The sequence below is a fragment of the Elgaria multicarinata genome, chromosome 4 (genome assembly GCF_023053635.1).
Source record: "Elgaria multicarinata webbii isolate HBS135686 ecotype San Diego chromosome 4, rElgMul1.1.pri, whole genome shotgun sequence".
Classification (NCBI taxonomy): Eukaryota; Metazoa; Chordata; class Lepidosauria; order Squamata; family Anguidae; genus Elgaria; species Elgaria multicarinata.
The window spans coordinates 1,538,063-1,565,556 of record NC_086174.1 but is presented as its reverse complement, the minus strand read 5'-3'; the positions used below and the strand labels follow the sequence as shown (position 1 = coordinate 1,565,556).

At 48.0% G+C, this 27,494-nt stretch overlaps 2 protein-coding genes across 3 annotated transcripts in view; one reads left to right on the top strand and one right to left on the bottom strand.

The window, feature by feature from the left end:
* The window catches only part of SELENOI (selenoprotein I), a 61,920-nt gene extending 34,606 nt beyond the window's left edge, over window positions 1-27,314 (top strand). The window contains exons 2-10 of one of the 2 annotated variants that reach the window (XM_063123703.1): window positions 7,799-7,867; window positions 8,217-8,325; window positions 10,685-10,759; window positions 13,426-13,688; window positions 18,574-18,682; window positions 21,903-21,951; window positions 22,424-22,604; window positions 24,443-24,625; window positions 26,029-27,314. In XM_063123703.1, the coding sequence (XP_062979773.1) occupies window positions 7,799-7,867; window positions 8,217-8,325; window positions 10,685-10,759; window positions 13,426-13,688; window positions 18,574-18,682; window positions 21,903-21,951; window positions 22,424-22,604; window positions 24,443-24,625; window positions 26,029-26,157 (1,167 nt within the window). In that variant the 3' untranslated portion in view covers window positions 26,158-27,314. The remainder of the gene's footprint in view (window positions 1-7,798; window positions 7,868-8,216; window positions 8,326-10,684; window positions 10,760-13,425; window positions 13,689-18,573; window positions 18,683-21,902; window positions 21,952-22,423; window positions 22,605-24,442; window positions 24,626-26,028) is intronic. The other variant, XM_063123704.1, reaches the window with a different exon arrangement.
* CLU (clusterin) overlaps window positions 1-27,494 on the bottom strand; it is a 445,162-nt gene that overhangs the window by 203,278 nt on the left and 214,390 nt on the right. The window lies entirely within an intron of this gene.

Sequence of the window (27,494 nt, the reverse complement as noted above, 5' to 3'; positions counted from 1 at the left end):
TTGTTCTCTGGGGCTTTGTTCCCAGGGCATCTCTGGGCGTCTTCTGCTGCAGGTAGCTGGCCGTGTTTGGAAGTATCTCATTGGCTTAGGGCGAGCTGGTGGTCATTTCAAGAAGATACGGAGGGGTTTTACCCGGCAGCGGGGATTCCAGCTGTTCTGTTCTCTCACTCTCTCTGGCAGGGCCTGTACCGTGTCGCTGCGCTTCCTTCACCAATAGCAGTTTTGCTGTTTTGAGTGTGGAATGTTGCTTTGGTAGGCTGGTCATGTCCACGCTGCTGAAAACGCAGAACATCTAATTTCTTCGTACAGCAAGTGAGATACTTAAGACACAAAGGCAGTAGCTGTGGGCAAGGCTGTACCCTGCCGCTTTTAAATGGCGGGGAGAGATTTGGAATGGCAAGAGCGAGGCGGGTGGGTTCCCGTATTTGCACAGTAATCTGGTGTTCCTCCCTTCCCAACAGCAGAATCATAGAATCATAGAATAGCAGAGTTGGAAGGGGCCTACAAGGCCATCGAGTCCAGCCCCCCGCTCAATGCAGGAATCCACCCTAAAGCATCCCTGACAGAGGGTTGTCCAGCTGCCTCTTGAAGGCCTCTAGTGTGGGAGATCCTGGCCCTCCTCTGTGTGACAACCTTTTAAATATTTGAAGAGTGCTATCATGTCTCCCCTCCATCTTCTCTTCTCCAGGCTAAACATGCCCAGTTCTTTCAGTCTCTCTTCATAGGGCTTTGTTTCTAGACCTCTGATCATCCTGGTTGCCCTCTTCTGAACCCGCTCCAGCTTGTCTGCGTCCTTCTTGAATTGTGGAGCCCAGAACTGGACGCAATACTCTAGATGAGACCTAACCAGGGCCGAATAGAGAGGAACCAGTACCTCCCGTGATTTGGAAGCTATACTTTTATTAATGCAGCCCAAAATAGCATTGGCCTTTCTTGCAGCCATATCGCACTGTTGGCTCATATTCCGCTTGCGATCTACAACAATTCCAAGATACTTCTTGTTTGTAGTATTGCTGAGCCAAGTGTCCCCCATCTTGTAACTGTGCATTTGGTTTCTATTTCCTAGATGTAGAACTTGGCATTTATCCCTATTCAATTTCATCCTGTTGTTTTCAGCCCAGCACTCCAGCCTATCAAGATCACTTTGAAGTTTGTTTCTGTCTTCCAGGGTATTTGCTATCCCACCCAATTTGGTGTCATCTGCAAATTGGATAAGCGGTCCCTGCACCTCCTCATCCAAATCATTAATAAAAATGTTGAAGAGCACTGGGCCCAGGACTGAGCCCTGCGGTACCCCACTCGTTGCCTCTCCCCAGTTTGAGGAGGTTCCATTGATAAGTACTCTTTGAGTCAGATTCTGTAGCCAACTGTGGATCCACCTAATAGTTGTTCCATCTAGCCCACTTTTAGCTAGTTTGTTAATCAGAATGTCATGTGGTACTTTGTCAAAAGCTTTGCTGAAGTCAAGATATATGACGTCCACAGCATTCCCACAGTCCACAAGGGAGGTTATCCTATCAAAAAATGAGATCAAATTAGTCTGACAGGATTTGCTCCTGACAAATCCATGTTGGCTTCTAGTGATCACTGCATTGATTTCAAGGTGTTTACAGATTGACTTCTTTATAATCTGCTCCAGAATTTTCCCAGGGATGGATGTCAGACTGACTGGTCTGTAGTTCCCAGGTTCCTCCTTTTCTTTTCTTGGTACAGAATATTCTGTACCAAGGTGCAGAGACAGATCAAATCAAAATTTAAAACAAATTAATCCAAAGATCAAAAGCTCTTTTTGTTTGGGATTACTTGCTCCACCTCTCTGAACAACTGGGTCATTTCTTCATGATACAAGCAAAGGTGTGTTCAATCTTCCTTTGTGTATAACTCCTGGAAGAGAATATCTCAGTGAGCTTTATTGTTTGGCTTCATTAACTATGATCCGGATTATTCTGTTAAGATTGCTACCAAGTGATTAAATTAGATTTTGGTCTTGATTACCTCATGGTGTCCTGAGAACAGCCTCTGTGTTTCTTTCTGCTATTACCGGCTTTGGTGATGATTTTGCTTGCTTCCCATGTCTGCTTTTCTTCCTCCTGCTCCTCCTCCTGCCAAGGTTTCGATAGTAAACTGACTCTCTGGCGCTTAAAATCTAAACAGTTGGAAAATGAATGGCCTGTGACTTGAACTGGAGCCGCATCTCAGCCGGAAGAACCAGAGCTGTCGAGGGAGCAAACTGGGCAGTTGATGGAATGGGATTATTTTGTCTGTCCATCTGTCAGGGATGCTTTAGGGTGGATTCCTGCATTGAGCAGGGGGTTGGACTCGATGGCCTTCTAGGCCCCTTCCAACTCTGCTATTCTATGATTCTATGTTCAGCTAGCCGTTGGTGCCCATCGAAACTGTACAACGTTTAAATTGACCAATCTGGGGCAGAGCTTGGCTGCATGTGCATATAGAAATTACGCCGGTGCAACCCACATTCTGTGCCAAGGAAAGTGTAGAATTCTGTGACCTCAATAAATTATGCAAGGGAAGCAAATTGGGTGGTTTTGAGCTGTGCAGTAGGATTGAACATCGTGCTCACTTCCCTTCCCTCACACACACACACACACCTTCCATTGCTTGCCCAGCTCCTGCAGCCTGGTCTGCCTAAATGTCTCTCGCCCGTCCTCCTCACTGCTCTTTATGGCTAAAAAACCGTCCAACAACGTCTGCGTATTTCTGTCGCACATCAAACACTCCCTCAAAACCCGTCAACTCCAGGAAGCCTTGGCTTAGGCCACAGCTAGACCTAAGGTTTATCCTGGGATCATCCAGGGTTCGCCCCTGCCCGAGCACTGGATCCCCTGTGTGTCACCTAGATGAGGAGGTTTGACCCCTGGACCATCCAGGGATAAACCGTAGGTCTAGCTATGGCCTTAATCTCCTGTTCCTCTTCCCCAGCTGCAGTAAAGCTTAGCAATGTGTAATTACCTGGGGGGTTTTGCCTGCCCCGTCTTTGGGCAGTATCCTATGCTGCTGCTGCACTTCTGCTCCTTCCATTTCACCACTGGGACCCATCGGTAGCACAACAGGAAGTTAGAACAGCCTATTGCAAGCCTGCAAACACTCGTTTCCAGATCAAGACAGGTCAGCAGAGCTGCCTTCTGTGTTTCCACCCATTTCCACTCACTCCCTGTTGCGCTAGCAGTGTGTCCCACAAGCACGCGGGCAGCGTACAATCGTGTCCTTCGTCACCTCTCTGCATGTGTCCTCTTGGAGATTAGAAATCATGTTTCAAGCACCAAGTTTACTGATGAGCATACATGCAAATATTACAGCTTTAATAACCATTCCTAACCATTCAGCTGAATGCTTAATTGGGCTTCAAGAGAGAACTTAGAAGTGCAAAACCAATGAGAGCAACATCTTTGGTTTTCCTTTGAGGTAGGGCTGAACCTCTGCAAGGTTGATCTTTTTTGATGTTTTTGTGTATTTTTCTGATGTATTCGTCGTGGCCTGCTCGAACCAGAAAGGGGTTCTTCCTCCTCCCTCTAGAGCAGCCTTCCTCAGCCTGGGGCGCTCCAGATGTAGTCCAACACATCTGGAGTGCCCCAGGTTGAGGAAGGCTGCTCTAGAGCACTGGATTGTGTGACAGCTCATGTCAGGGTGATGCTTGTAGTACAATTGCACACCCGTTGACTTCCTGGTGGTGGTAAGGAATTCGGAAGATGAGGCTTGCCCCCCCCCCCTTGAGGTCTGGCTGGCTGTCGTTTTAGGGGCTGGGGCGGATTCCTTTCCTCTGGTCAGATTAGTGGCTGGTAACTCCAGATTTCTACTTTCCTGAGCAAGGCTGCAATGCAGTTAGAGCGGGTTCCTCCACTGTAGTGTAGTCTGTGGCATTCTGGTTTGGGTGGCTGGACAGCCCTGCTTTCAGGCCAGAAAATCGGACTAGGTGGATTTATGTATTTATTTATTTATTACATTTCTATACCGCCCAATTGCCGGAGCTCTCTGGGCGGTTCACAAAAATTAAAAACATTCAAAGTATAAAACAACAGTATAAAACCATAATATAAAATACAGTATAAAAGCTCAACCAGATAAAAACTGCAGCAATGCAAAATTACAAATTTAAAACACCAAGTTAAAATTTATTTTATAGACTGTTAAAATGCTAGGAGAATAAAAAGGTCTTCACCTGTCACTCACGGTTCTGAGAGTCATGAGTCCCCTTCTGCTTGTTCCAAATGCACAGGCCAGTCTCCTGTCTTTCTCCAATTCCACAGGAGGGATAAAGTTAATGGGATTTAAACAATCTGCCAAGTATCCCTCTCCATGAGCTGAGATCTCATTACGTCTTAAATCACTTGGAAGTTGGGTGTTTTAGAAATGGCAAGAAGCTGGTACTGAATAAGCCAAGTGGCAGCAAGACTAGAAATGTAAAATTTCCGGAAATTTTGAAGCCATAGGGGGAAAAGACGAGTTCCCCCCCACCCGTGTTTTTTTGGCAAAAAATAGGTTTTTTTGAAAAATTGGGGTGTGTGGAATGCAATATTAGCACTTTTCAAAGATTGAAAATCACTTTGTTACTTTAGGAACATAAAATGTAATTACGTACAAGTTGGTCTGGTATGAAATTATCACATTTGGTATTTTAAAGGTGCAGTGTATTCAAGCAATTATTACAAATTGAATTTACTTTTTTTAAAAAAAGAAATTGGTAATGAATGCAGCTACAAGCTCCTGAACTGTAAGGAACCTCTTTGGTTTTGCCAGTTTATGAGGAGCAGGCAAAAAACAATTTAAAAAACCCAGAAGAAACCAGCACTCTTCAAATACTTGAAAGGTTGTCACACAGAGGAGGGCCAGGATCTCTTCTCGATCCTCCCAGAGTGCAGGACACGGAAGAACAGGCTCAAGTTAAAGGAAGCCAGATTCCGGCTGGACATCAGGAAAAACTTCCTGACTGTTAGAGCAGTACGACAATGGAATCAGTTCATTGTCCATCTGATGTCCAGATGTCCAGCTGGAATCTGGCTTCCTGTAACTTGAGCCCGTTATTCCGTGTCCTGCACTCTGGGAGGATCGAGAAGAGATCCTGGCCCTCCTCTGTGTGACAACCTTTCAAGGACTTGAAGAGTGCTCTCATGTCTCCCCTCAGTCTTCTCGTCTCCAGGCTAAACATGCCCACTTCTTTCAGTCTCTCTTCCTAGGGCTTTGTTTCCAGACCCCTGATCATCCTGGTTGCCCTCCTCGGAACACGCTCCAGCTTGTCTGCGTCCTTCTTGAATTGTGGAGCCCAGAACTGGACGCAATACTCTAGATGAGGCCTAACCAGGGCCGAATAGAGAGGAACCAGTACTTCACATGATTTGGAAGCTCTACTTCTATTAATGCAGCCCAAAATAGCATTGGCCTTTCTTGCAGCCGTATTGCACTGTTGGCTCATATTCAGCTTGCGATCTACAACAATTCCAAGATCCTTCTCGTTTGTAGTATTTCCGAGCCAAGTATCCCCCATCTTGTAACTGTGCATTTGGTTTCTATTTCCTAGATAGTATATTTCTGGCCTGCTTTTCTCTAGATTACCGAACCATGGTGGGCATGTTTTGCTTCTTTCCTCTAGTTTTCTTGAAATGCCTGGGAATCCAATGAGTCAAGGGTACAAACCCCCTGCCCACCCTCCTGGGCACTCTCATTTCCACTGGTTCCTAAATGACCACCAAGCAAGAGGAGGGCTTCATCTCCTACCTGCCCTTTAGGAAATGTTGGCTGTTTGTTATTTTCTTGCTCGTCGGATTTGTATAGGATTTTACTCAAGTATTTACTCAAGTATTCCTGCTAGGTCTGTGCTTTTATGGTACCTTTTAATGTTTGTTTCTTTTTAATTTATTCTGTAAGCCACTGTGAGGATCCATTGGGTTAATCAGCATGGTAGTAAATTTGAAGGAATAATGAAATTAGTCTTGGTGACTTTGCTCCTTGTTGTTGAAGCAAGCAGTTTCTCCTCCCTTACGTGCAGCTGTGTGTGTGTGTGTGTGTACACAGATGTGCATGCCTTGGCCATCTCTGACTGCCTCAGCCCCTTATCGCAGCAGCCCATCCTCACAGGAGGAATATCTCTCTGGAGCAGATGCTGTGGCCTCCACGTAGACTTGGGCCCTGGCACTTCTCGCGTAAGAATGGCCCGAGAGGGAGAGATTAAGGCACATCATCAACTACAGCAGGCTCTCTCCTCTCACGGCAGCTCTCGGACCTTTTCCCTCCATCCAAGCTGGCCCAGTGTTTTGGAGTTAATCTCTGCAAAAATTCATGCTCCGACCTGTTCACAGGATTCGTTATCCTAGAATAACGGGCTCAAGTGACAGGAAGCCAGATTCCAGCTGGACATCAGGAAAAACTTCCTGACTGTTAGAGCAGTGCGACAATGGAATCAGTTACCTAGGGAGGTGGTGGGCTCTCCCACACTAGAGGCCTTCAAGAGGCAGCTGGACAACCCTCTGTCAGGGATGCTTTAGGGTGGATTCCTGCATTGAGCAGGGGCTTGGACTCGATGGCCTCGTAGGCCCCTTCCAACTCTGCTATTCTATGATAGGAAGGAACTAGACTGTGAAAAGCTTTGTAGGTCAATATAAACTTCTCCTGTTGACCTACAAAGCTTTTCACAGCCTAGCTCCTTCCTATCTTTCCTCTCTCATCTCACACTATTGCCCCGCTCGTGCTCTCCGCTCCTCTGATGCCATGTTTCTCACCCGCCCAAGGGTCTCCACTTCCCTTGCTCGGCTTCGTCCATTTTCTTCTGCTGCCCCTTGCGCCTGGAACGCTCTTCCAGAACATTTGCGAACTACAAGTTCAATCGCAGTTTTTAAAGCTCAGCTAAAAACTTTTCTTTTTTCTAACGCTTTTAAAACTTGATTTTGATCTTACTTTTATACTGTTAGTTTTACCCTATCCTGTGCCTGTTTGGTGCATTCTCTTCCCCTTCTTATTGTTTTATTGTGATTTTATTAGAATGTAAGCCTATGCGGCAGGGTCTTGCTATTTTATTGTTTTACTCTGTACAGCACCATGTACACTGATGGTGCTAAATAAATAAATAAATAAATAATCTATGAATAACAGTCCCTGAATTTGTTCTCTAGCCTCTTGTGTATGTCAGCGTTACAAATAAGGCCTGTCAGCTGCCAGTTGTTCAAAGCTCTGCATATTCTGTGCTTTAAATTATTGTTGTTGTTGTTGTTGTTGTTGTTGTTCTGTGACCTGTATAAATTATGCAGACTGACCAATCTTGCATTGCTCAATGCAGGTTTGCACAATTCTGTGGTTATTGTTCTGGGGGTTGAGGTGGGGGGGTCAGCCAGTCGGCCTGTGGGTGGCTACCTCACATCCTTCCTCCCCGTGGCTGCTTGCCCTGGCACTGTCTGCCACACCTGTGGAACAGGTAGCTAAGGGGTGTTCTTCCTCTTCCTCCTCCACCTTGAGGCTGTGCGAGAAGACTAGAAAGGGCCCGGGCAAGTTTCCGCTGGCATGGTCCACCTTGAACAGACTGGAAGTTGTGGCTCTTGAAGTACCTGGTTTCTGGGCCATGTTGTGCAGCTGTCCAGGGGTACGAGATGTTATTCTGTTGGCACTGTTAACATTAACAGGTGCAACAGCGGGGCAGGCGTGCTGAATAAAACCAGTCGTGGCCAAGCTGCATGGACCTGGCGCATGGTGGTGAGGTTGGGCGGGCCTTTTTCAGCAGCTCTGGTGGTGGACTCTGGAAGAACTTGCTGGGGCCTTCAGCTGAACCTCTCTCCTCTCTTGGATTTCTTTACAGTACAGCGCCGTGGACAACAACCCCCTCTCCCTGTACATTATGCACCCGTTCTGGAACACTGTCGTTAAGGTGAGTGGGCCGCTTCTTTGTGCCGTTGCTCTCTTCAGTGCGCTTTCCGTGCCTGAGGCGGGCCTGTTCACAGGCCTCCACTTTCTGGTTCATGTGACCTCTGCCTGGTCCAGTCCGTGACTAATGCAGAAGCTTCTTCTCTTCAAGAGGGATGAATTGTTTGGTGATGTGGCCACGTTATGGCCTGGAGCTCTTGTTGTCCCACCTGGTGATAAGCAAGAGACACGGCCCTTGCTTAGCGCCGAGGAACGGTCACCTTCCCCTCTGTTCATTGCTGTGGAGGAGACGGTGGTACGTGCTGTTTAATTAATGTGGGTTTTCTGCATGTGTCCTTACTGCTTCCCAATAGATTTTCCCTACCTGGCTGGCTCCAAACTTGATAACGTTTAGTGGGTTCCTGCTGCTTGTCTTCAACTTCTTCCTCATGGCATACTTTGATCCTGACTTTTATGCATCTGGTAAGACTTTTTTTATTATTTAAAAAAGTATTTCTTACACATTTCTGAGCATGAGAATGATCATGTTGTGAGATTCACATCCCCAGTGCTGATTTGGTGTGTTGATAAGAACATCAGAAGACCCCTGATGGTGGATCAGAGCAAGGGCCCATCTAGTCCAGCACTCTGTTCACACAGGGGCCAACCGGCCATCGGCCAGGGACCAACAAAGCAGGACATTTGTGAACAGCACCCTCCCACCCATGTTCCCCAGCAACTGGTGCACACAGGCTTACTGCCTCGAATTCTGGAGGCAGCACACAACCAACAGGGCTAGTAGCCATGGATAGCCTCCTCCTCCAGGAATTTATCCAACCCCCTTTTAAAGCCATCCAAATGGGTGGCCATCACTACATCTTGTGGTAGCGAGTTCCATAATTTAACACTGCGCGGTGTGAAGGAGTCCTTCCTTTGATCTGTCCTGGATCTCCCACTGATCAGCTTCATGGGACGATGACCCCTCTAGGTTCTAGTATTATGGGAGAGGGAGAAAGATGTCTCCTTATCCACATTCTCCACACCAGGCATCATTTTGTCCACCTCTATCAGGTCTCCCCTGAGCCTCCTTTTTTCCAAGCTGACCAATCCCAGTTGATGTAACCTTCCCTCACAGGGGAGATGCTCCAGCCCCTTAAATCATTTTAGTTGCCTTTTTCTGCACTTTTCCCAAAGCTACACTATATATAGTCCTTATCTGCTTGTTTCTGTTGTTCTGTCTGAGTGGAGAAAACAGAGGGATGTTTTTTCTCCCTCTCCCATAATACTAGAACCCAGTGGAGTCACATCCCATGATGCTGATGGGTGGGAGATTCAGGACAGAAGAAAGGAAGAACTTCTTCACACAGTGCATAGTTAAACATTAGACATAGTTAAACATTTATTAGAATGTAAGCCTATGCGGCAGGGTCATGCTATTTACTGTTTTACTCTGTACAGCACCATGTACATTGATGGTGCTATATAAATAAATAAATAAATAAATAATAAACAATGGAATTGAATCAAACTGTTGAATTGTTTGGCCTCCCCAAGAAGCAGGGCCTTTTCCATGGCAGCCCCACTGCTTTGGAATACCCCCACCAGCTGATCTCTATGCCCTCCTCCCTTGTGGTCACAGCTTTCCTTTTCTGAAGAGCCATCGAGTTGACTGGATTTGCACTGATAATGTTTTGTATAGCGCCATCCGCATTCTATAGAATCCACATTTCACAAATTATAAGAGGGCCGTTTCCTGCTCCAAGGAGAAATTCTTATCCTTGTACACAACTCCTTGGTAGTTCTTATGCAAAGCAGCAAAGACACTTTTTGGAAGTATTAATTTTAATTATGCAGCCCTGAAACAGAAGGACAAAGCTTAACTGGGTTATAGCACAGAAGAATCTACTCAGAGAATTTATACCAATAGGAGACCTTTTCATTTTATAATGAGAAAAATAATAGCCTAGCTCCTCTTTCTTTTAAATGTCCAAACCAGTGTAGAAAGTTTGATCTACTATTTGAAGGTTGATTATGTTTGCAGGACACCACAGTTACACAGTTTGAGAGACCCCAGTGCAACGAAAACATAGTTCAGCCTTCCCAAACTCAAGCGCCATCCAGATGTGCTTGGACTACAACTCCCATCAGCCCCAGCAAGAATTCTCCCCAGCACATCTGGGGGGCGGTGAGTTGAGGCAGTGTGCCTATGTACTCCAGTTGCTGGGGACCTTGGGCGGAAGGGTGCTGTTGCACTTAACGTTGTCCTGCTCGTGGGCTTCTCATTGGGACATCTGGTTGGCCACTGTGTGTACACAGAACGTGGGACTAGCTGGGAACAGAACGTGGGACTAGCTGGATCCTTGATCCCTGGATCCTTGGTCTGATCCAGCGTTGGGGCTCTTCTTATCTCCTGATGTAAAGCTGAACCACGTTTTCATTGCATTGGGGTCTCTCAGGTGGTACATTTCATTTTATTTAACATTTACTTTTAGGCTGCCTTTAAAGGTAAAACCCTTAGCCTTCCCCAACTTTTGCTGCCCTCCAGATGTGTTGGCCCATCAACCAGGACATCTGGTAGAGGCAGGTTGTTGCAAACTGTACTTTGAGAAAAGTGTCAACATCGCCGTCATGAAATGTGCGCAAGGATAGCAAGATGCTCTCCAGTGTGTAGGCATTTGCCTCAAATATGTTTCAGCACCTGTGATGTCTTCCTGTCCTGGTCACAGAAATGCTGAAATACGTTTAGGCACATGGTACTGCTACAACGTGCTGTTCTCCTTGTGCAGCAGAAGTTCTCCTAGGGAATGTGTTGATAATGACCAAAACAACTTTCTTTCTACAGCACCTGACCAACAACACGTTCCGAACCAGGTGTGGGTCATAGTGGGTCTCCTCAATTTCATGGCTTACACGCTAGGTAAGAGTTGCTGATTTCCTGCATGCTGTGTCTGTGCAATGGGGTTGTGTATTTCTCTTGCTCTATCTATTGGTGGGTCTTTGCTATCGTGAGAATGGGGGTCCGACACCTCTGCTCACAAGAGCCGCCTGTCAGGACAGCGTTCACAGCTCTCCTGTGAATGGGGCCACTCACGGCAGGCTCTGCTTTTTCCCTCCCACACCCTCCTCCTGCAGCCGGTCCTTGTGGCTGAAATGGGAGGTGGAATTCTCTGCAAGGCAGGGAAGGGATGGTGGCTCATTACTACAGCCCCTGCCCGTGAGCTCTGATTTCGCCATCCCTGCAGCAGTTTCGCACCTCTGAGATGGAGAGGCGTCACACATCTCGGGGCAGTTGCGGGTGAAAAAAATATTTATTAATTTATTACATTTTTATACTGCCCATCAGCCGAAGCTCTCTGGGCAGTGCGCCATTAAAAACCATAAAATATAACAAGTATAAATTTAAAGCATTAAAAGTTTAAAAGGCAATATAAAACCAGCTACATTAAAGACCAGGGAAAGCCTGTGGGACTCGGGACTCTGCCATAGAATCAGTGAGCAGCTTACTCCAAAGGAATCCGTTTTCTCCTGGAAAAGCACTTATTGTAGACAGCTTTTACAGGGGGGGGGAAATGCTATTTGTTCATGAGTTTATTGGTAGCGTTTAGGTCTCTGCTCTACTGTCTTTGGAAGGTGCAATGGCTTTTGGGTGTACGGAAAGGAAGCAAGAATGCTTAAACATGGGCCCAGCCTTACCAGACGTTGAAGATCCTGTAACGCAGCCTTCCTCAACCTGGGGCGTGCCAGATGTGTTGGACTACAACTTCCAGAATGCCCCGGCCAGCTCGGGGCATTCTGGGAGATGCAGTCCAACACATCTGGCGCGCCCCAGGTTGAGGAAGGCTGCTGTAACGTTTCTGTAATGGAGCCATAGAAACCTAGGGGTGGAGGTGGGATTTTCACTAGAGGGATGTTATGGGTGAAAGGTTGGGCCCCCACCCTCTGGAAAACATTCCCTCTTGTGGTTCGGGAAGCGGAAAATGTAACATCTGTTAAACACCTCCTGAAAACTTACCTTTTCACACAGGCTCTCCCTGGATTTTAACTTAGCTGGTTTTTATATTGCCTTTTTTTAAAAACAACAACAACACTTTTTAACATTTCCAAATTTATGTATACTTGTTGTATTTTATGGTTTTAATTGTGCACCGCCCAAAGAGCTTCAGCTGATGGGCAGTATAAAAATGTAATAAACAGATAAATAAAAATAAATAGCGCCATGGTCCAAAGCCAAATCTCCCCCTCACTCACACTCACACTCACTCACTTGTTCTCATCTGCTTCTAAAAAATGAAATTCTTAGAGTTTGCACCTCCAGGGCCTCGTCTAGCTTGGCTTCTCTGTGAGTTTTAGCTCCATCTTTTTTCTCCTGGGTATTTTTCTCCTCTCCCCCACTTCCAGACCCAGCAAGTCAGTCTGCAGTTAGAGATGTAAATTTTCCAGAAATTTTGAAGCCATGGGGGGGGGGGGGGGAACGGTTCTTTTCCGGGGGGGTTTGGGGGGAAAAAGAAATTTCCAGAAAAATTGAAATAATGCAATATTAGCACTATTTACAGATTGAAAGTCACTTTGTTACGTTAGGAACATACAATGTAATTATGTCCAAGTTGGTTCAGCATAAAATTGTTACATTTGGTATATTAAAAGTACAGCGTATTCAAACAATTATTACAAATTTAATTTACTTTTTTACTTTTTTTTTTTTGGTAACAAATGGAGCTACAAGCTCCTGAACTGTTAGGAACACCTGAACTGTAAGGAACCTCTTTGGTTCTGCCAGTTTATGAGTAACAGGCAAAAAAATCAATTTAAAACAACTGAAGAAACCACCAACATTAGTAACAAAGAAAATTATTTATGTTTCCGCTAGTCCTTCAGTGTCAAGACGTAAAGCCACCATTCCCATAAAAAGAACTGAGAAAAAAGGGGGAACCAAGATTCAATGAATATGCATGAAATTTAACCAGGCTCATTTTCTGGCCTATAGCTATCAGTATTAGTTACAGTCTCTGCTTCAGGGGCAGTGCTGCCCCCTAGAGGCAGAAATGCATCTTGCTCTTGCATTTGAGAGTTGTAGTGTCAGTTTGCAACCTAGAACTTGGTGCATAGACATTGTAATAATCTGATACTGTACAGTTTTTAGAAATCGTTTGGAGAAGTAAATATCTGCACGCCTTGTCTTAAACATTTTATTCCTGCACAAAAAACAGGTGTTGTCCTTAACCACAAACAGTATACTAGAAAACCAAAGTGGTTAAGGTGATAGATTTCAACAAAATTTTATAGTAAAATAAGATGAAGTATACATACTTCATCTTATTTTACTATAAAATTTTGTTGAAATCTATCACCTTAACCTCTTCTGTTAAACATTTTATTCATCATGCTAAAATAAAACCATCCCATAATCCGTTTTTTCTTCGTTTTTTTCAATTTTTCCAATTTGGGGGGAGGGGAACCAAAAGAGGCTTTGGAAAAAAAACTGGTTTTTTTCTGAATTTTTCCGGTTTTTTCCCGAGCCTTCACATCTCTAGCTGCAATACCCTAAGCTGTGCTACCACCCCCTCCTTTATGTGCCCCCTTCAGATGGCGTGGACGGGAAGCAGGCCCGCCGTACCCAGTCCAGCACCCCGCTGGGGGAGCTCTTTGACCACGGGCTGGACAGCTGGGCCTGCATGTTCTTCGTGGTGACGGTGTACTCCACCTTTGGCCGGGGACCCAACGGCGTCAGCGTCTTCATCCTCTACCTCCTGCTGTGGGTGGTCTTGTTCTCATTCATCCTGTCCCACTGGGAGAAGTATAACACAGGCATCCTCTTTCTGCCCTGGGGATATGACATCAGCCAGGTGGTAAGTGCGGCCTCCGGCCCCTTCACATTTTCAACGAGAAGCCGCTCTTATTCCCCCGAGCTTTCAACTTGGTTTAATGGCTTGCGTTTGTTTCATTGGCTTGCGTTTCGTGCCCTCCAATACGACTTGAGAAATGTTGGTGTTGTAAAACACCTGGGGTTGGAGGAGGGCTCGTTCGAGGACTGAAAGATGCTGTATTCAAGATTTCAATACATTTATTTATTTGTTTGTTACAATTATATACCGCCCCACAGCCGAAGCTCTCTGGGCGATTTACAAAAGTTAAAAACAGTAAACATTAAAAGTGTACAAAATTTAAAACATAAGAACAACAGTATAAAAACAAGAGTATCCATTTAAAAACAACAGTTCTGGGGGTCCGTTAAAAAACAAACTTAGCGTTGTTAGATGCCGTTAAATGCCTGGGAGAAGAGAAAAGTCTTGACCTGGCGCCTGAAAGATAACAGTGTTGGTGCCAGGCGAGCCTCATTGGGGAGATCATTCTACAGTCGGGGAGCCACCACCGAGAAGGCCCTCTCCCTAGTTGCCATCCTCCGAGCTTCCCTCAGAGTAGGCACTTGGAGGGGGCCCTTAGATGTTGAGTGCAGTATACGGGTAGGTTCATGTCGGGAGAGGCGTTCCGTCAGGTATTGCGGTCCCAAGCCATGTAGGGCTTTATAGGTTAAAACCAGCACCTTAAATTGGGCTCGGAAACGTATAGGCAGCCAATGCAAGCGGGCCAGAATTGGTGTTATATGTTCGAACCTCCTTGTTCCAGTTATCAATCTGGCCGCTGTATTTTGCACAAGCTGCAGCTTCTGAACCGTCTTCAAAGGCTGCCCCATGTAGAGGGCATTGCAGTAATCTAATTTGGAGGTTACCAGAGTATGGACAACTGAAGCTAGGTTATCCCTGTCCAGATAGGGGCGTAGCTGGGCCACCAACCGGAGTTGGTAGAAAGCACTCCATGCCACTGAGGCCACCTGAGCCTCAAGTGACAGAGATGGTTGTAGGAGAACCCCCAAGCTACGAACCTGCGAAAGGAAACGGTGGTCTGGCTTTCTTATGGACTGACGGTTGTGTAGGGATTGCAGCTTCAAAGGTACATTCCTACACTCAGACTTCCCCTGGATCCAGAACAGGTTGAATCTCAGTTGCCAAGACAGACTTTCTATTGGCCAACAGCACCTAAGAACATAAGAAGAGCCCTGAGGCTGGATCAGACCAAGGGTCCATCTAGTCTAGCACTCTGTTCACACAGTGGCCAACCAGCCATCGGCCAGGGACCAACAAAGCAGGACATGAGTGCAACAGCACCCTCACGCCCATGTTCCCCAGCAACTGGTGCGTATAGGCTTACTGCCTCTGCCTTTTCTGGATAATCTCAGGTTGTTCATCCTCATTGAGCCCGTTATCGAACGTGGTCAGTGTTCACGGGTGTTCACGGGTTCACTGCTCTATGAAGCAGTGTTGACTGCTTCATAGAATCATAGAATAGCAGAGTTGGAAGGGGCCTACAAGGCCATCGAGTCCAACCCCCTGCTCAATGCAGGAATCCACCCTTCCTTAGAGTCAGGCAGCAAAGGGCAATAAAGCTGAGTGTCATCAACATATTGATAACTTCTCCCTCCAAAGCTCCAGATGACCTCTCCTAGGGATCTCATGCAGATGTTAAACAATATAAGGGACAGGATAGAATCCTGTGGGACAACCTAGAGCAACAGTTGTGGTGCTGAACAGAGGCCCCCAACACCAACTTCTGGGCACGACCTGGCAGGAAGGACCGGAACCACTGCAAAACAGCACCCCCGGGGCCCCTCCCCGCCAGGCAGTTCAGAAGGACACCATAGCTAATGGCATCAAAAGCCACCAAGAGGTCCAGGAGAACTAGTAGGACCACACTCTCCCCCCACCCCCCATCCAGTTCCAGGCATAGGTCATCCACCAAGGTGACCCAAGCGGTCTCGGCCCCCATATCTTGGGCAAAAGACCGATTGAAATGGGTCCAGATAATCAGTCTCCTACAAATGTGTCTGGCTTTGTGAATCCATCGCCTTGGCTAAGAATGGAATATTTGAGACTGGGATATTTTAAATATTTAATAGATGAATCAGTCAATTACAGCTCACCGGACTGATTGACTAAGATCCAGAGTCTCCTCTGACTTGGTTACTTGATAGGCAAGGATTGCTCTGGCTGAGATTGTAAAGCAGCCGTGCCCTGGTGGTTGGGAATGATGGGAGTTGTAGTCTGACACATTCTGGAAGACTCCAGGTTGGGCAAGGGTGTTGCATCACATCAGCCTGTGGTCTTTGGGCCAGCTGTGCTTGTCCAGAGATGTGTGTTGCCGGTCCTCTTGCCTCTTTGCACTGAAAGGCAGGCGGCTGGCCGGTGTCTCTTCTGTGCTTCCCACCCGCCCCCCTCTGAGCCCTTTCTGAGCACCAACCGGCCACGCTGGAGCCTCACAAGAGCCCTTTGCCCCCTCCTGCCGCCCCACCCCGCCCCGCCCGAGAGGCTCTGCCGCCTGGGACTGGAACACTTCCACGGCTGAGCTGAGAGCTGGGCTGGGTTTCTCCATGTGGAGGCCCAGTTCCTTGTCCGCCTTCTGCACAGCCCGGGCTTGTAAATGACATTTGGGCGGGGGGCGGGGGGAGGGGGGGAGGTTTTGCACCTGCCGACAGCTTTGCAGGTGGGACCATAAGCATCTTAGAGCAATTTTTAACTCCAGGTTTGAACAGAGAAGCTGAGACCTCGGGCGTGCAGAGAAGGGAGGCTTGTCAAAAGCCTGTCGATTTTTGGATGTGTGTTTATTTAATTTATTTTTGATTACCTTTTATAGCCCAGCTTTTTCCCCCTCTTGCAAGGATCCCAAAGTGGTTAACATGATTCTCCTCTTCTCCATTTTATCTTCATAACAGCAACCCTGTGATGTTGGTTAGGCTGCGTATCCATGAGTGGCCCAAAGTCACCCAGTGGGGACTAGAATCCGAGATTTTTTGGAGGAGGTTTTAACAATGGGAACATATACAAAGTGCCCAAGGCACACAACTACACGATATACACACAGTGATCATTAACCTTATTAATTTACAAATATACAAATATATAAGTGATGCACGACACCTGCACGGTCATCATTGGCCCACTACTGGTTCCTAACAAAACCGCGCATGAAAAGCACTCCTGATGTAATCATCATTTTACAATAATAATTTCCAATGTATGATATACATAAACCACAGTCACAGTTTTTTGACACAATTCAATGCTGGTAATGACCACTTTTTAACATATATTGATAATATTTATAATAGAAAGTTATATTTATTATTTTCTTGTTTTTATCAATGTTATAGACTATATTTCTTAGCAGTGTTATAGACTTTATGTAACGATGGGAGACGTTGGGTGGGTCAGCTGTGTGCTGCCAGCATCTCCCTTGGAAATGCAGCTGCGGGAGCTGGTGGGGCAGCAGAAGAGCAGGGAGAAATGGCTCTCGGGGGCTGTTTCCCCCACCAGCAACCTCGGCACAGGCCCCTTCAGGATGGGGCCGCACTGCCTTGGAGGGCCGGTAGCTTGGCCGTGCGCCTGGATCCCGCTTTGTCGCTAGAGTCTGGGGAGCGGGGACCCCAAGCGAGCGCCTTCTCCGCTGAGGTGTCCTCATCACGGAACGCCCGGCCTCCCGGGGCGCTTCTGGCATGATCCCGCTGTTCCGTTTCGCCGGCTCCTTAAGCAGCATCTCTTCACTCAGGCCTTCGGGTCCATTCAGGGTCCTTTGGGCCTTCTGTTTCATTTGAACGGCATCTTGCATTTATTGTCGAGCTGTTGGCTTGAAACATTTAGGGTTGCAATAGGATCGCTTTATTAATGCTTGTGTTTTGTATTTCTGTTTGTAAACTGCTTTGTGATGTAGTACGAGGAACAGCATATACAGTAGGCAGTTCTGTTAAGTAGTGCCTACTATCAGGAATGCCTACGCCAGCTGCACCCCTTCCTAGAGTTGGAAGACCTAAAGATGGGAGTGCACGCACTGGTAACTTCTGCAACTTCTGTGACTTCTGCAATGCGCTCTACGTAGGGCTACCTTTGTGCCTAGTCTGGAAACGTCAGCTAGTGCAAAATATGGCAGCCAGTCTAGGGGTGACCATATTACACCAACTTTAAAATCTCTTCACTGGCTGCCAGTTAGTTTCCGGGCGAAGTATAAAGTGTTGGTTATTACCTTTAAAGCCCTACATGGTTTGGGTCCAGGCTACCTGCGGGATCGCCTTCTCCCATTCAATCCGTCCCATGCACTCAGGTCTTCTGGGAAGGGTTTACTCCAGTCTGCCACAACTAGGCTGGCAACTGTTACCCAGAGGACCTTTTCTTCTGCCACCCCCAGACTGTAGAATGGCCGGCCGGGAGAGGTTTGTTAACTTAGAGCTCTCTCTGAGTTTAACACAGCAGTAAAGACTAGTCTCCTCCGGCAGGCCTACCCAGATGAATTTTAAACCTAAGAATTTTAAGATGCTGCGATTGTTATTTTAATATTGTATTGGTTTTATATGCTCTTTTAACTAATTTCATGTACCGTATTTCTTCGATTGTAAGACGCACACTAATTTCAGTACGACCAACAGGGGGGAAACCCCTAAGACACACCCGCGATTCTAAGACGCACCCCATTTTTAGAGATGTTTATATGGGGGGAAAAGTGTGTCTTAGAATTGAAGGAATAGGGTATTATATTGTGTTTGGTGTTGTTCCCCGCCTCGATCCAGAGGGAGAGGCAGGTAATAAATTATTATTATTATTATTATGTTGTTGTTGTTGTTGTTGTTGTTGTGGGGTGGGTCTTTGCAGCCAATAAAGCTCTGCGATTCTCCCTCTGCTTCCTTCTCAGACCATTTCAGTTGTGTACATCGTGACCTCCATCGTGGGAGTGGAAGCCTGGTACAAACCTTTCCTGTTCAACTTCTTTTATAGAGACCTGTTCGTTGTCATGATTATCGGTAAGGCACTTGCCGTTGAAGCCTCTCCCCCGCCTCATCGCTACGCCGTGCCCCAAGAACGTTTTGCGATTTGTGTTTTAGTGCCACCCATTTATTCTTTTCATTTTTATATTGCCCGATAGCCAAAGCTCCCTGGGTGCTCCACACACACGAGTTTCTTCGCGATGCAGAAACTGGGGCACAATTGGGAAACTGCTTGCTCTGGGATAGCCCTGCTTACGATCAGAGAGGCCCACACCGGAGCCACGTGGCTTGTGACCAGATTGTCACAAGCCACGTGGCCTCTAGTGTCTCCCACACTAGAGGCCTTCAAGAGGCAGCTGGACAACCCTCTGTCAGGGATGCTTTAGGGTGGATTCCTGCATTGAGCAGGGGGTTGGACTCGATGGCCTTGTAGGCCCTTTCCAACTCTGCTATTCTATGATTCTGTGATTTCAGTCATGTGGTTGGGAACAAATAGATGGAGTGCTGCAGTATTAGTAAAATGACTGCCTAGCATTGTCTTAAGGCACCCTTCTCTATCCTGGTGCCTGGTGGAATTATGGGAGTTGTAGTCCCAATACATCTTTTTTAAAAAAAATTATAATTAATACATCCAAACAATACATCAATACGATATAAAACAATACTATATAATACACAATAATATAAAGTAAACATTTGATAAACATATATTCTAACTTAATTCTCTTTAACATAATCATACTTAACATAAAAGTGCTCCCCCCAACCAAGGGATCTTATTCATGTTTCCAAAATCTCATTGCTTCCTCTGGAGGTGTTTTCCCTCTCCCCTTTAATAATACAAAGTCTAGAAACTGTTTCCATATTCCCTCAAAATCATTCATTTTTATCATTCCTCGTCTAACTTTTATATTACATGTTAATTTATCATTAATAGCAGTATCCCATATTTCTTTATACCAACCTTCTATATGATAATCCCCTTGAACCTTCCAGTTCCTAGATATCATTAATCTTGCTGCTGTTAACAAATTCGTTATCGATTCCTTTTATTACAATTCAATTCTCCATATAATGAAAACAATGCCACTATAGGTGTCTCTTCAATCTCCATTCCTAAAATTTCTTTTATCTCATTAAACACCATTTCCCATAATTTTTGTACAAATTCACATTCCCAACACATCTAGCAGGCATGAAGTTGGAGAAGTCTGCCTTCAGATACGTGATGAGATTGACAGAAGTGATGATTCCCAACTGGGAACTCTTGTGTGCTTCCAAATACTGAAATTGCACTAGCAGTTCCTGTGTGGGGCTGTGCAAGGAAGAGACCGTGGTGGGGTGGAGTGTTTCAGCAAGTAATTGTGGGGAAAGGAGACATTCAGGCAGGGCCGTATTTTCTGGCACTGCAGCCTTTTGCTGGCAAAACATCCCCGTTCTAGGCTGCCTTTTATAGCTGCGGCCCACAGCGCAGGTGGCATCTGGCATCCCTTGTAGTTGATAGAGGAGTTCACTGAGGTTATATCCACACCAGCTCACTTCGGTGTGGCTTGTCCTGATAGGCAGACGCATACAGACGTTCGTCAGGTTGCCTCCACGGAGGAAACCATTTGGGAGGCTGCCTTGTGCCAGCTCAGACTATTTGGCCTTCCAGCCCAGAATGGTCTGCTCTGACTGGCAGCCACAGCTTGACAGAGGGAGGAGGTTCCTTTCCCATCATTTGCTCCCTGGTCCTTCTGACTGATGGGCAATTGCACCTGGGGCGTTCAGCATGCGATGCAGGCGCTCCGCCACGGAGCCAAGATGTTTCCCTACATCTACACTGTTAATGATTTGTGCATCTTGGATACAAGGTGTGAAATGTAGGAATGTGCAGGTCTACCTAGAATCATAGAATAGCAGAGTTGGAAGGGGCCTATAAGGCCATCGAGTCCAACCCTCTGCTGAATGCAGGAATCCACCCTAAAGCATCCCCGACGGATGCTTGTCCAGCTGCCTCTTGAAGGCCTCTAGTGTGGGAGAGCCCACGACCTCCCTTGATAACTGGTTCCATTGTCATATTGCTCAAACAGTCAGGATGTTTTTCCTGATGCCCAGCCGGAATCTGGCTTCCTTTAACTTGAGCCCATTATTCCGTGTCCTGCGCTCTGGGAGGATCGAGAAGAGATCCCGGCCCTCCTCCGTGCGACAACCTTTTAAGTATTTGAAGAGTGCTATCATGTCTCCCCTCCATCTTCTCTTCTCCAGGCTCAACGTGCCCAGTTCTTTCAGTCTCTCTTCATAGGGCTTTGTTTCCAGACCCCTGATCATCCTGGTTGCCCTCCTCTGAACACGCTCTTGTCTCTTACACACAAACACACACAGAGAGAGAGAGAGAGACTGCCATTACGCATTATAAGAAAAGGAATTGAGAATAAAACGGCCAGGATCCTACTGGCCTTATACAAATCTATGGTGCGACCACACTGAGAATACTGTGTACAGTTCTGGTCACCACACCTAAAAAAGGATATTATAGAGCAGGAAAAAGTGCAGAAAAGGGCAACTAAAATGATCCAGGGGCTGGAGCATCTCCCCTACGAGGGAAGGTTACAACAGCTGGGATTGTTTAGCTTGGAAAAAAGGAGGCTGAGAGGAGACATGATAGAGGTGTACAAAATTCTGCATGGTGTGGAGAATGTGGATAGGTAGACATTTTTTCTCCCTCTCTCAAAATACTAGAACCCAATGGGGGTCATCTCCCATGAAGCTGATGGGTGGGAGATTCAGAACAAATAAAAGGAAGGACTTCTTCACACAGCACATAGTTAAACTATGGAACTCACTACCACAAGATGTGGTGATGGCCACCCATTTGGATGGCTTTCAAAGGGGGTTGGATAAATTCCTGGAGGAGGAGGCTGTCAGTGGCTACTAGCCCTGATGGTTGTGTGCTGCCTCCAGAATTCGAGGCAGTGAGGCTGTGTGCACCAGTTGCTGGGGAACATGGGTGGGAGGGTGCTGTTGTACCGTGTCCTGCTTTGTTGGTCCCTGGTCGACGGCTGGTGGGCCACTGGTGAACAGAGTTCTGGGCTAGATGGACCCTTGCTCTGATCCAGCCTCAGGGCCCTTCTTAGGTCCTTATGTGCTTAACTTCTTGGCCGCTGTAACCTGAAGAAGGGCTGCAGGGCAGGGCTTTGCGGAGCCTTTCGCTGCCTTGGCCCAAAGGCACGCGGCGCTTTCAGCCCAATAGTCAACTGACCCTCTTCTCCCTTAGGTTGTGCCCTCACTGTGACCATCCCCATGAGCCTGCTGAATTATTACAAGTAAGTGTTCTCCAAACCCGGGCATCAGTGCTTTCCGTTCAGGCAGGCGTGGTGCTGTTGGGAGCCCGTGCCAGGCGCGTCACTCGGGTGGGCAGAGTCTTGAGAAAGCAGCGTGGGTCTGGGGCCACACGGGCAAGCATCTCCGCTTCCTTTCCTTTTCAGGACATCAAAAGGGGCCGCGGTGGGGTCCCCACTTCTCTGACCCATTTGGGAAGCAACGGGGCCGGGCCAGCGCTTGGGCCGAGGCAAACCTTCCCTTTTCTGCCCACGCTGTAGCCTTGCCAGCGGGCCCAACTAGAAGGACTTGCCTTGTTTAGAGCTAGGCTGACGATGCTCCCAGCTCCCTCCAGCTCCCTCCAGCATTGCTGCCTCTTGCTGGTGCTCAGTGACCATACCTCGTTCACCAAGCCTCTCTCTCTCTCTCTCTCTCTCTCTCTCTCTCTCTCTGTCCCTGCTGCCTCCTGCCTTTCAGAGCCTACGCAAACAAAACCCTGAAGCACCACTCTTTCTACGAGGTGATGCTGCCGTTCCTCTCGCCGGTGCTGCTTTTCGTCTTGTGCACCACCTGGATCTTCCAGTCGCCCTCGGACATCTTGGAGGCCCACCCTCGCCTCTTCTACTTCATGGTTGGGACAGCCTTCGCCAACATCTCCGTAAGATCCTCCTTCGCTTTGCTCCAAAATGGGATGCCCCAGATTTCTTGGAGAAAGAGCAGGATAAGAAACCAGTTGCACACACCCAAGGCGGAGCAAAAGGGGGGGTTGCAGAGATGCTTTGGATAACGGAGCAACGTGTGCTTGTTTTTAAATTTATAGAATCATAGAATAGTAGAGTTGGAAGGGGCCTCTAAGACCATCGAGTCCAACCCCCTGCTCCATGCAAGAATCCACCCTAAAGCATCCCCGACAGATGCTTGTCCAGCTGCCTCTTGAATGCCTCTAGTGAGGGAGAGCCCACAACCTCCCTAGGGAACTGGTTCCATTGTCGTACTGCTCTAACAGTCAGGAAGTTTTTCCTAATGTCCAGCTGGAATCTGGCTTCCTTTAACTTGAGCCCGTTATTCCGTGTCCTGCACTCTGGGAGGATCGAGAAGAGATCCTGGCCCTCCTCTGTGTGACAACCTTTCAAGTATTTGAAGAGTGCTCTCATGTCTCCCCTCAATCTTCTCTTCTCCAGGCTAAACGTGCCCAGTTCTTTCAGTCTCTCTTCATCGGGCTTTGTTTCCAGAGCCCTATGAAGAGAGTGAAAGAACTGGGCATGTTTAGCCTGTTTATATCCAACCTTTCCACTAAAAAACAGCATTCAAGGCAGCTAGCAGTAATAAAATACAGAATTCGTGCAGTAAAAAAAAAGAGAAATAAACAGCACCCACTCTTTAAAACCAAGTTCAGCAAACAAAACAGCAGCCAAAAGCCTGCCTGAATAAAAACGTCCTTGCCTGCTGGCAGAAGGACGATAAAGATGGCGCCAGGCTTGCCTCCCTTGGCAGAGAGTTCCAGAGCCTGGGAGCAACCACTGAGAAGGCCCTGTCGGATTCCTGCTGGTGGCAATTCCTGTTGGTGGCGGGACAGCGAGAAAGGCCTCTCCGGAGGATCCCAAGAAGCAGCTTCCTATAGGAGGATTCAGCTTTCCAAGCAGCCTGGTCCCAAGCTGCAGGGGTCTTCTTAGGTCTCAACCAGCACTTCAAACCGTTTGCTTGAGTGTTGGTGGAGCTGAACCCCTCTGAACCCAAGCAAGACGCTTTAGCTTCGACCCTAAAACCTCGGGACGGATGCCAGCACTGCCCGACTGCAACTCGTAACGAGCAAAAACCTGCTCTTGCCATCGCACGGTTTAACCAATATGAAACGTTGAGAGAGAGCGAACGATAGGCCTAATTCAGCAGGTTGAAAAATAACCAACACCCAGGTAAATTCTCCTCAGGTCACCTCAAAACATGGCAAACCTCGCGAACTGCTAGCTTAAATCCCTCTTCTTAAACAGCAGCAAACAGGCAGGGACAGACCCTTGGGGCAGCAGAAGTTCTGACAGTGGCTTTATTAGCCACCAGAGCCCAAGTTGAACCTCCATATTCAGAGGCAGTCATCCTGAGCAGGGGTTGTTTATATTGGTCCATAGTTGCCATTTTCAAGCAGAATTCAGACAAAAACCCTAGAGCAGCTCCCCTCAGACCCATTGCCCTCCGGTTCTTTTGGACTACAGGTCCCAGCATCCCTGACCATTGGCCATGTTGGCTGGGGCTGGCGGCCGTTGGAGTGCAAAACATCCGGAGGGGCGCCAGGTCAGGGCAGTGTTCCGGTCCGGCTCCTCGCGTGGTGCCCCTCAGTGTAGCTGCAGGGGAAAAACCCGCCCATTGGATTGGGGCTGCTGCTGGAGGCAGGGGATTGCCCGGGGAGGGGGAGGGGGCTGCCGGGTGAACCTGCGTCTCTCCCCCACCCGCCCCGACCCTCCCTCCCTTCCTTAACCTCCTCCCTCCCTGCCTTGCTCCCAGTGCCAGCTGATCGTCTGCCAGATGAGCAGCACCCGGTGTCAGCCTCTCAACTGGCTTCTCCTGCCCCTGGCCGTGGTCATCCTGGTGGTGATATCGAACGTGCTGCCGGAGCACGAGACCTTCCTCCTCTACTTGGTCACCAGCTTCATTACCCTGGCGCACATCCATTACGGAGTCAGCGTGGTAAGTCATGCCGGAGCGGAGGCCCTGGTGCGCGGCTCCCTGCCAGGCGGCGTCTTCCTCCGCCCTCCCCCCCCCTTTGAGTGGTGCGGTGGGCTAGAATTCAGTGGCTGGAGAGGCCGGCCTCTCTGACAGAGGGTTGTCCAGCTGCCTCTTGAATGCCTCTAGGGTGGGAGAGCCCACAACCTCCCTAGGTCATTGGTTCCATTGTCGTACTGCTCTAACAGTCAGGGAGTTTTTCCTGATTTATTTATTTATTTATTTTATTACATTTATATACCGCCCCCCAGCCGAAGCTCTCTGGGCGGTTTACAACAATTAAAAATAGTAAACATTAAAAGTATACAAAATTTTAAAAAAACATAAAAACAGTATAAAAACAACAACAGTATCCATTTAAAACAACAATTCTGGGGTCCATTAAAACAAACTTAATGTTATTAAATGCTGTTAAAATGATGTCCAGCCGGAATCTGGCTTCCTTTAACTTGAGCCCGTTATTCCGTGTCCTGCACTCTGGGAGGATGGAGAAGAGATCCTGGCCCTCCTCTGTGTGACAACCTTTCAAGTATTTGAAGAGTGCTCTCATGTCTCCCCTCAATCTTCTCTTCTCCAGGCTAAACATGCCCAGTTCTTTCAGTCTCTCTAGATGCTATCTGGGCCCATGTGTGTGGCCAGACCCCTCCTCGGACATAGGAGGGAATCAAGATTGGCCCGGTACCCCTGCCAGGAGCTGGGCCTTACACCCTTTCTTGGTGCTCAGAGCCCTTCCTAGCGCCCTTTGGGCTCCAGCTTCACCCTCTGCCCACCCCCTCCAGGCCTAGATTCAGATATGGCCACCAACAGCCCTGGCTGCGTCCTGATAAAAGTAGCCCCTGACAAAGGCACACCGAGATCCTTTCACCCCTGCCCCGGTCATAGAATATAAACATACATATATGTGTGCTGCCCTCTGGACTTCATAGTGCCTGCAGGTGGTAGCAACAACCCAGATGTGTTCATTGTATATCCTAGAAATGTTACTGAATTTGCCCATCTTCTTTGCACTGAACAAGTGAGTCCATGGGATGCTATTTCTTCAGACAGGCACTTGCTCCTACACACACACACACACACACACACACACACACACACACACACACTTCCTCCCAGGAGTTGAGCGAGTGGGAAATCAGGAATGTTGAGACCTGGGAGTCAGGAAAGAGGGATGTTGACAAGATGAAGCAAAAGGGCTCACGGAAGACTTTGATGTGGGAGGGGGAGCGGGTGGGGGGTGCGTATCGGAAGAGATGCAGTCAAGGGGCAGCCCTGGAGCAATCTCTCCTCCCCGGCCTGGTTTTCACATTCCCCCCTCCTCTGCATTTGCTCTCTTCTCACCCCCCCTGCCCCCCCCCCCCCGTTTCCAGGTGAGCCAACTGAGCAAACACTTCAACATCCGCACCTTTCTGCTCCGAAAGCCCAGCTCCGATTGACTAGACGTGGAGAAGACGTCGGCAGAGGAGAAAGTCAGCCTACGGTCTGCAGAGGCACTGTAAATCCGGTCGCCTGTGTAAATATACTTCAGCCATCACCATGGAACTAGATTTGACCCACTTCGGGGCAGTTATGGGGCAGAGGACACGTGGGGCCTGGCAGCTGGGCGGCCCATTCTTCCCCTGCCTCCTCCCCCCACTGCCATCATGCCAACTCTCCCACCGATGTGCAGGCGGTTTAAGTCACACGGCGAGGACGTCACGGCCCCAAGCATGCGCCAGGCCAGCAACGTGCCCAAGGAAACCTCCAGGCCGGGCATGGGCAGTGCCCTCGGACACCAGTGGCTCTGGAGCTTACAGGACTGCCACGGAAGAGCCACGCGTTACACTGGAAATGGAGCCTGCAAAGCGACCCCTGGCAACGGAAGGAGGAAACGGCAGCGGACTTCTCCGCATCTGCAGTCGTGGGTTCAGTCATGCTCAAGAGGCTTCTGGAAGGAAGGAAGAAAAGGATCCACCGTTCGAAGGCGCTGATGGTTTAACCGCGACTGTTCTCCCCACTTCCCTGGAGAACCAGGCAGCGGTGCCTCCTCCACAGGACGGAGTCGTGGCAAATGGCCGGACTCTCACGCGTGCCCTCTCCGCGACGATCGCGTGGGGGCGGGGAACACTTCCCCAAGAGTTGCTTGTCGGGCTTGATCCGTGCGTGCATGCCCCCTTTCAGAGCTGCGCTGCTTCCCTGTGGAGGAATCAATTCCATTTTCTGTTGTGTAAAAAAAAAAAACCCACCCCAAACGCGAAGTGATTTTGATTCCCACGCCCCGTTTTAGTAGATGCCTCTAATCTCAGCGTGTGGCTCGTTCGTGTCCATCCCCCAATTGGAGCCGTGTTCAGCAAGCCTTAATTCCATTTCAGCCGCGTGGTGATGGCGAAGATTGAGCGCTGGTTATTTTTTCCTCTTCCTTTGGTAGCTTTATTCGGTGAAGATTTTTTTTATTATTATTTTTGTTTTTATTATTATTATTTGTCTCTGTGCTTGTATGAAGAGTGCAGCCTAAACCCAACCCGCTTGGAAAGGCTGCACCTGGAAGAAACGGAGCACAGCAAAAGATGGATCTTGATATGGAATTAACGGCAGGGGCAACAACGTCTTTCGTTTGTTAGAAGCGAGGGCAGGTGGTGCTCCTACTTGGCACCCTCCTCTTGTGGATGACACATTCCACCCTTTAGAGCAGCCTTCCTCAACCTGGGGCGCTCCAGATGTGTTGGACTGCATCTCCCAGAATGCCCCAGCCAGCAGAGCTGGCTGGGGCATTCTGGGAGTTGTAGTCCAACACATCTGGAGTGCCCCAGGTTGAGGAAGGCTGCTTTAGAGAGAGAGAAAAAATGGAATTGTGAAA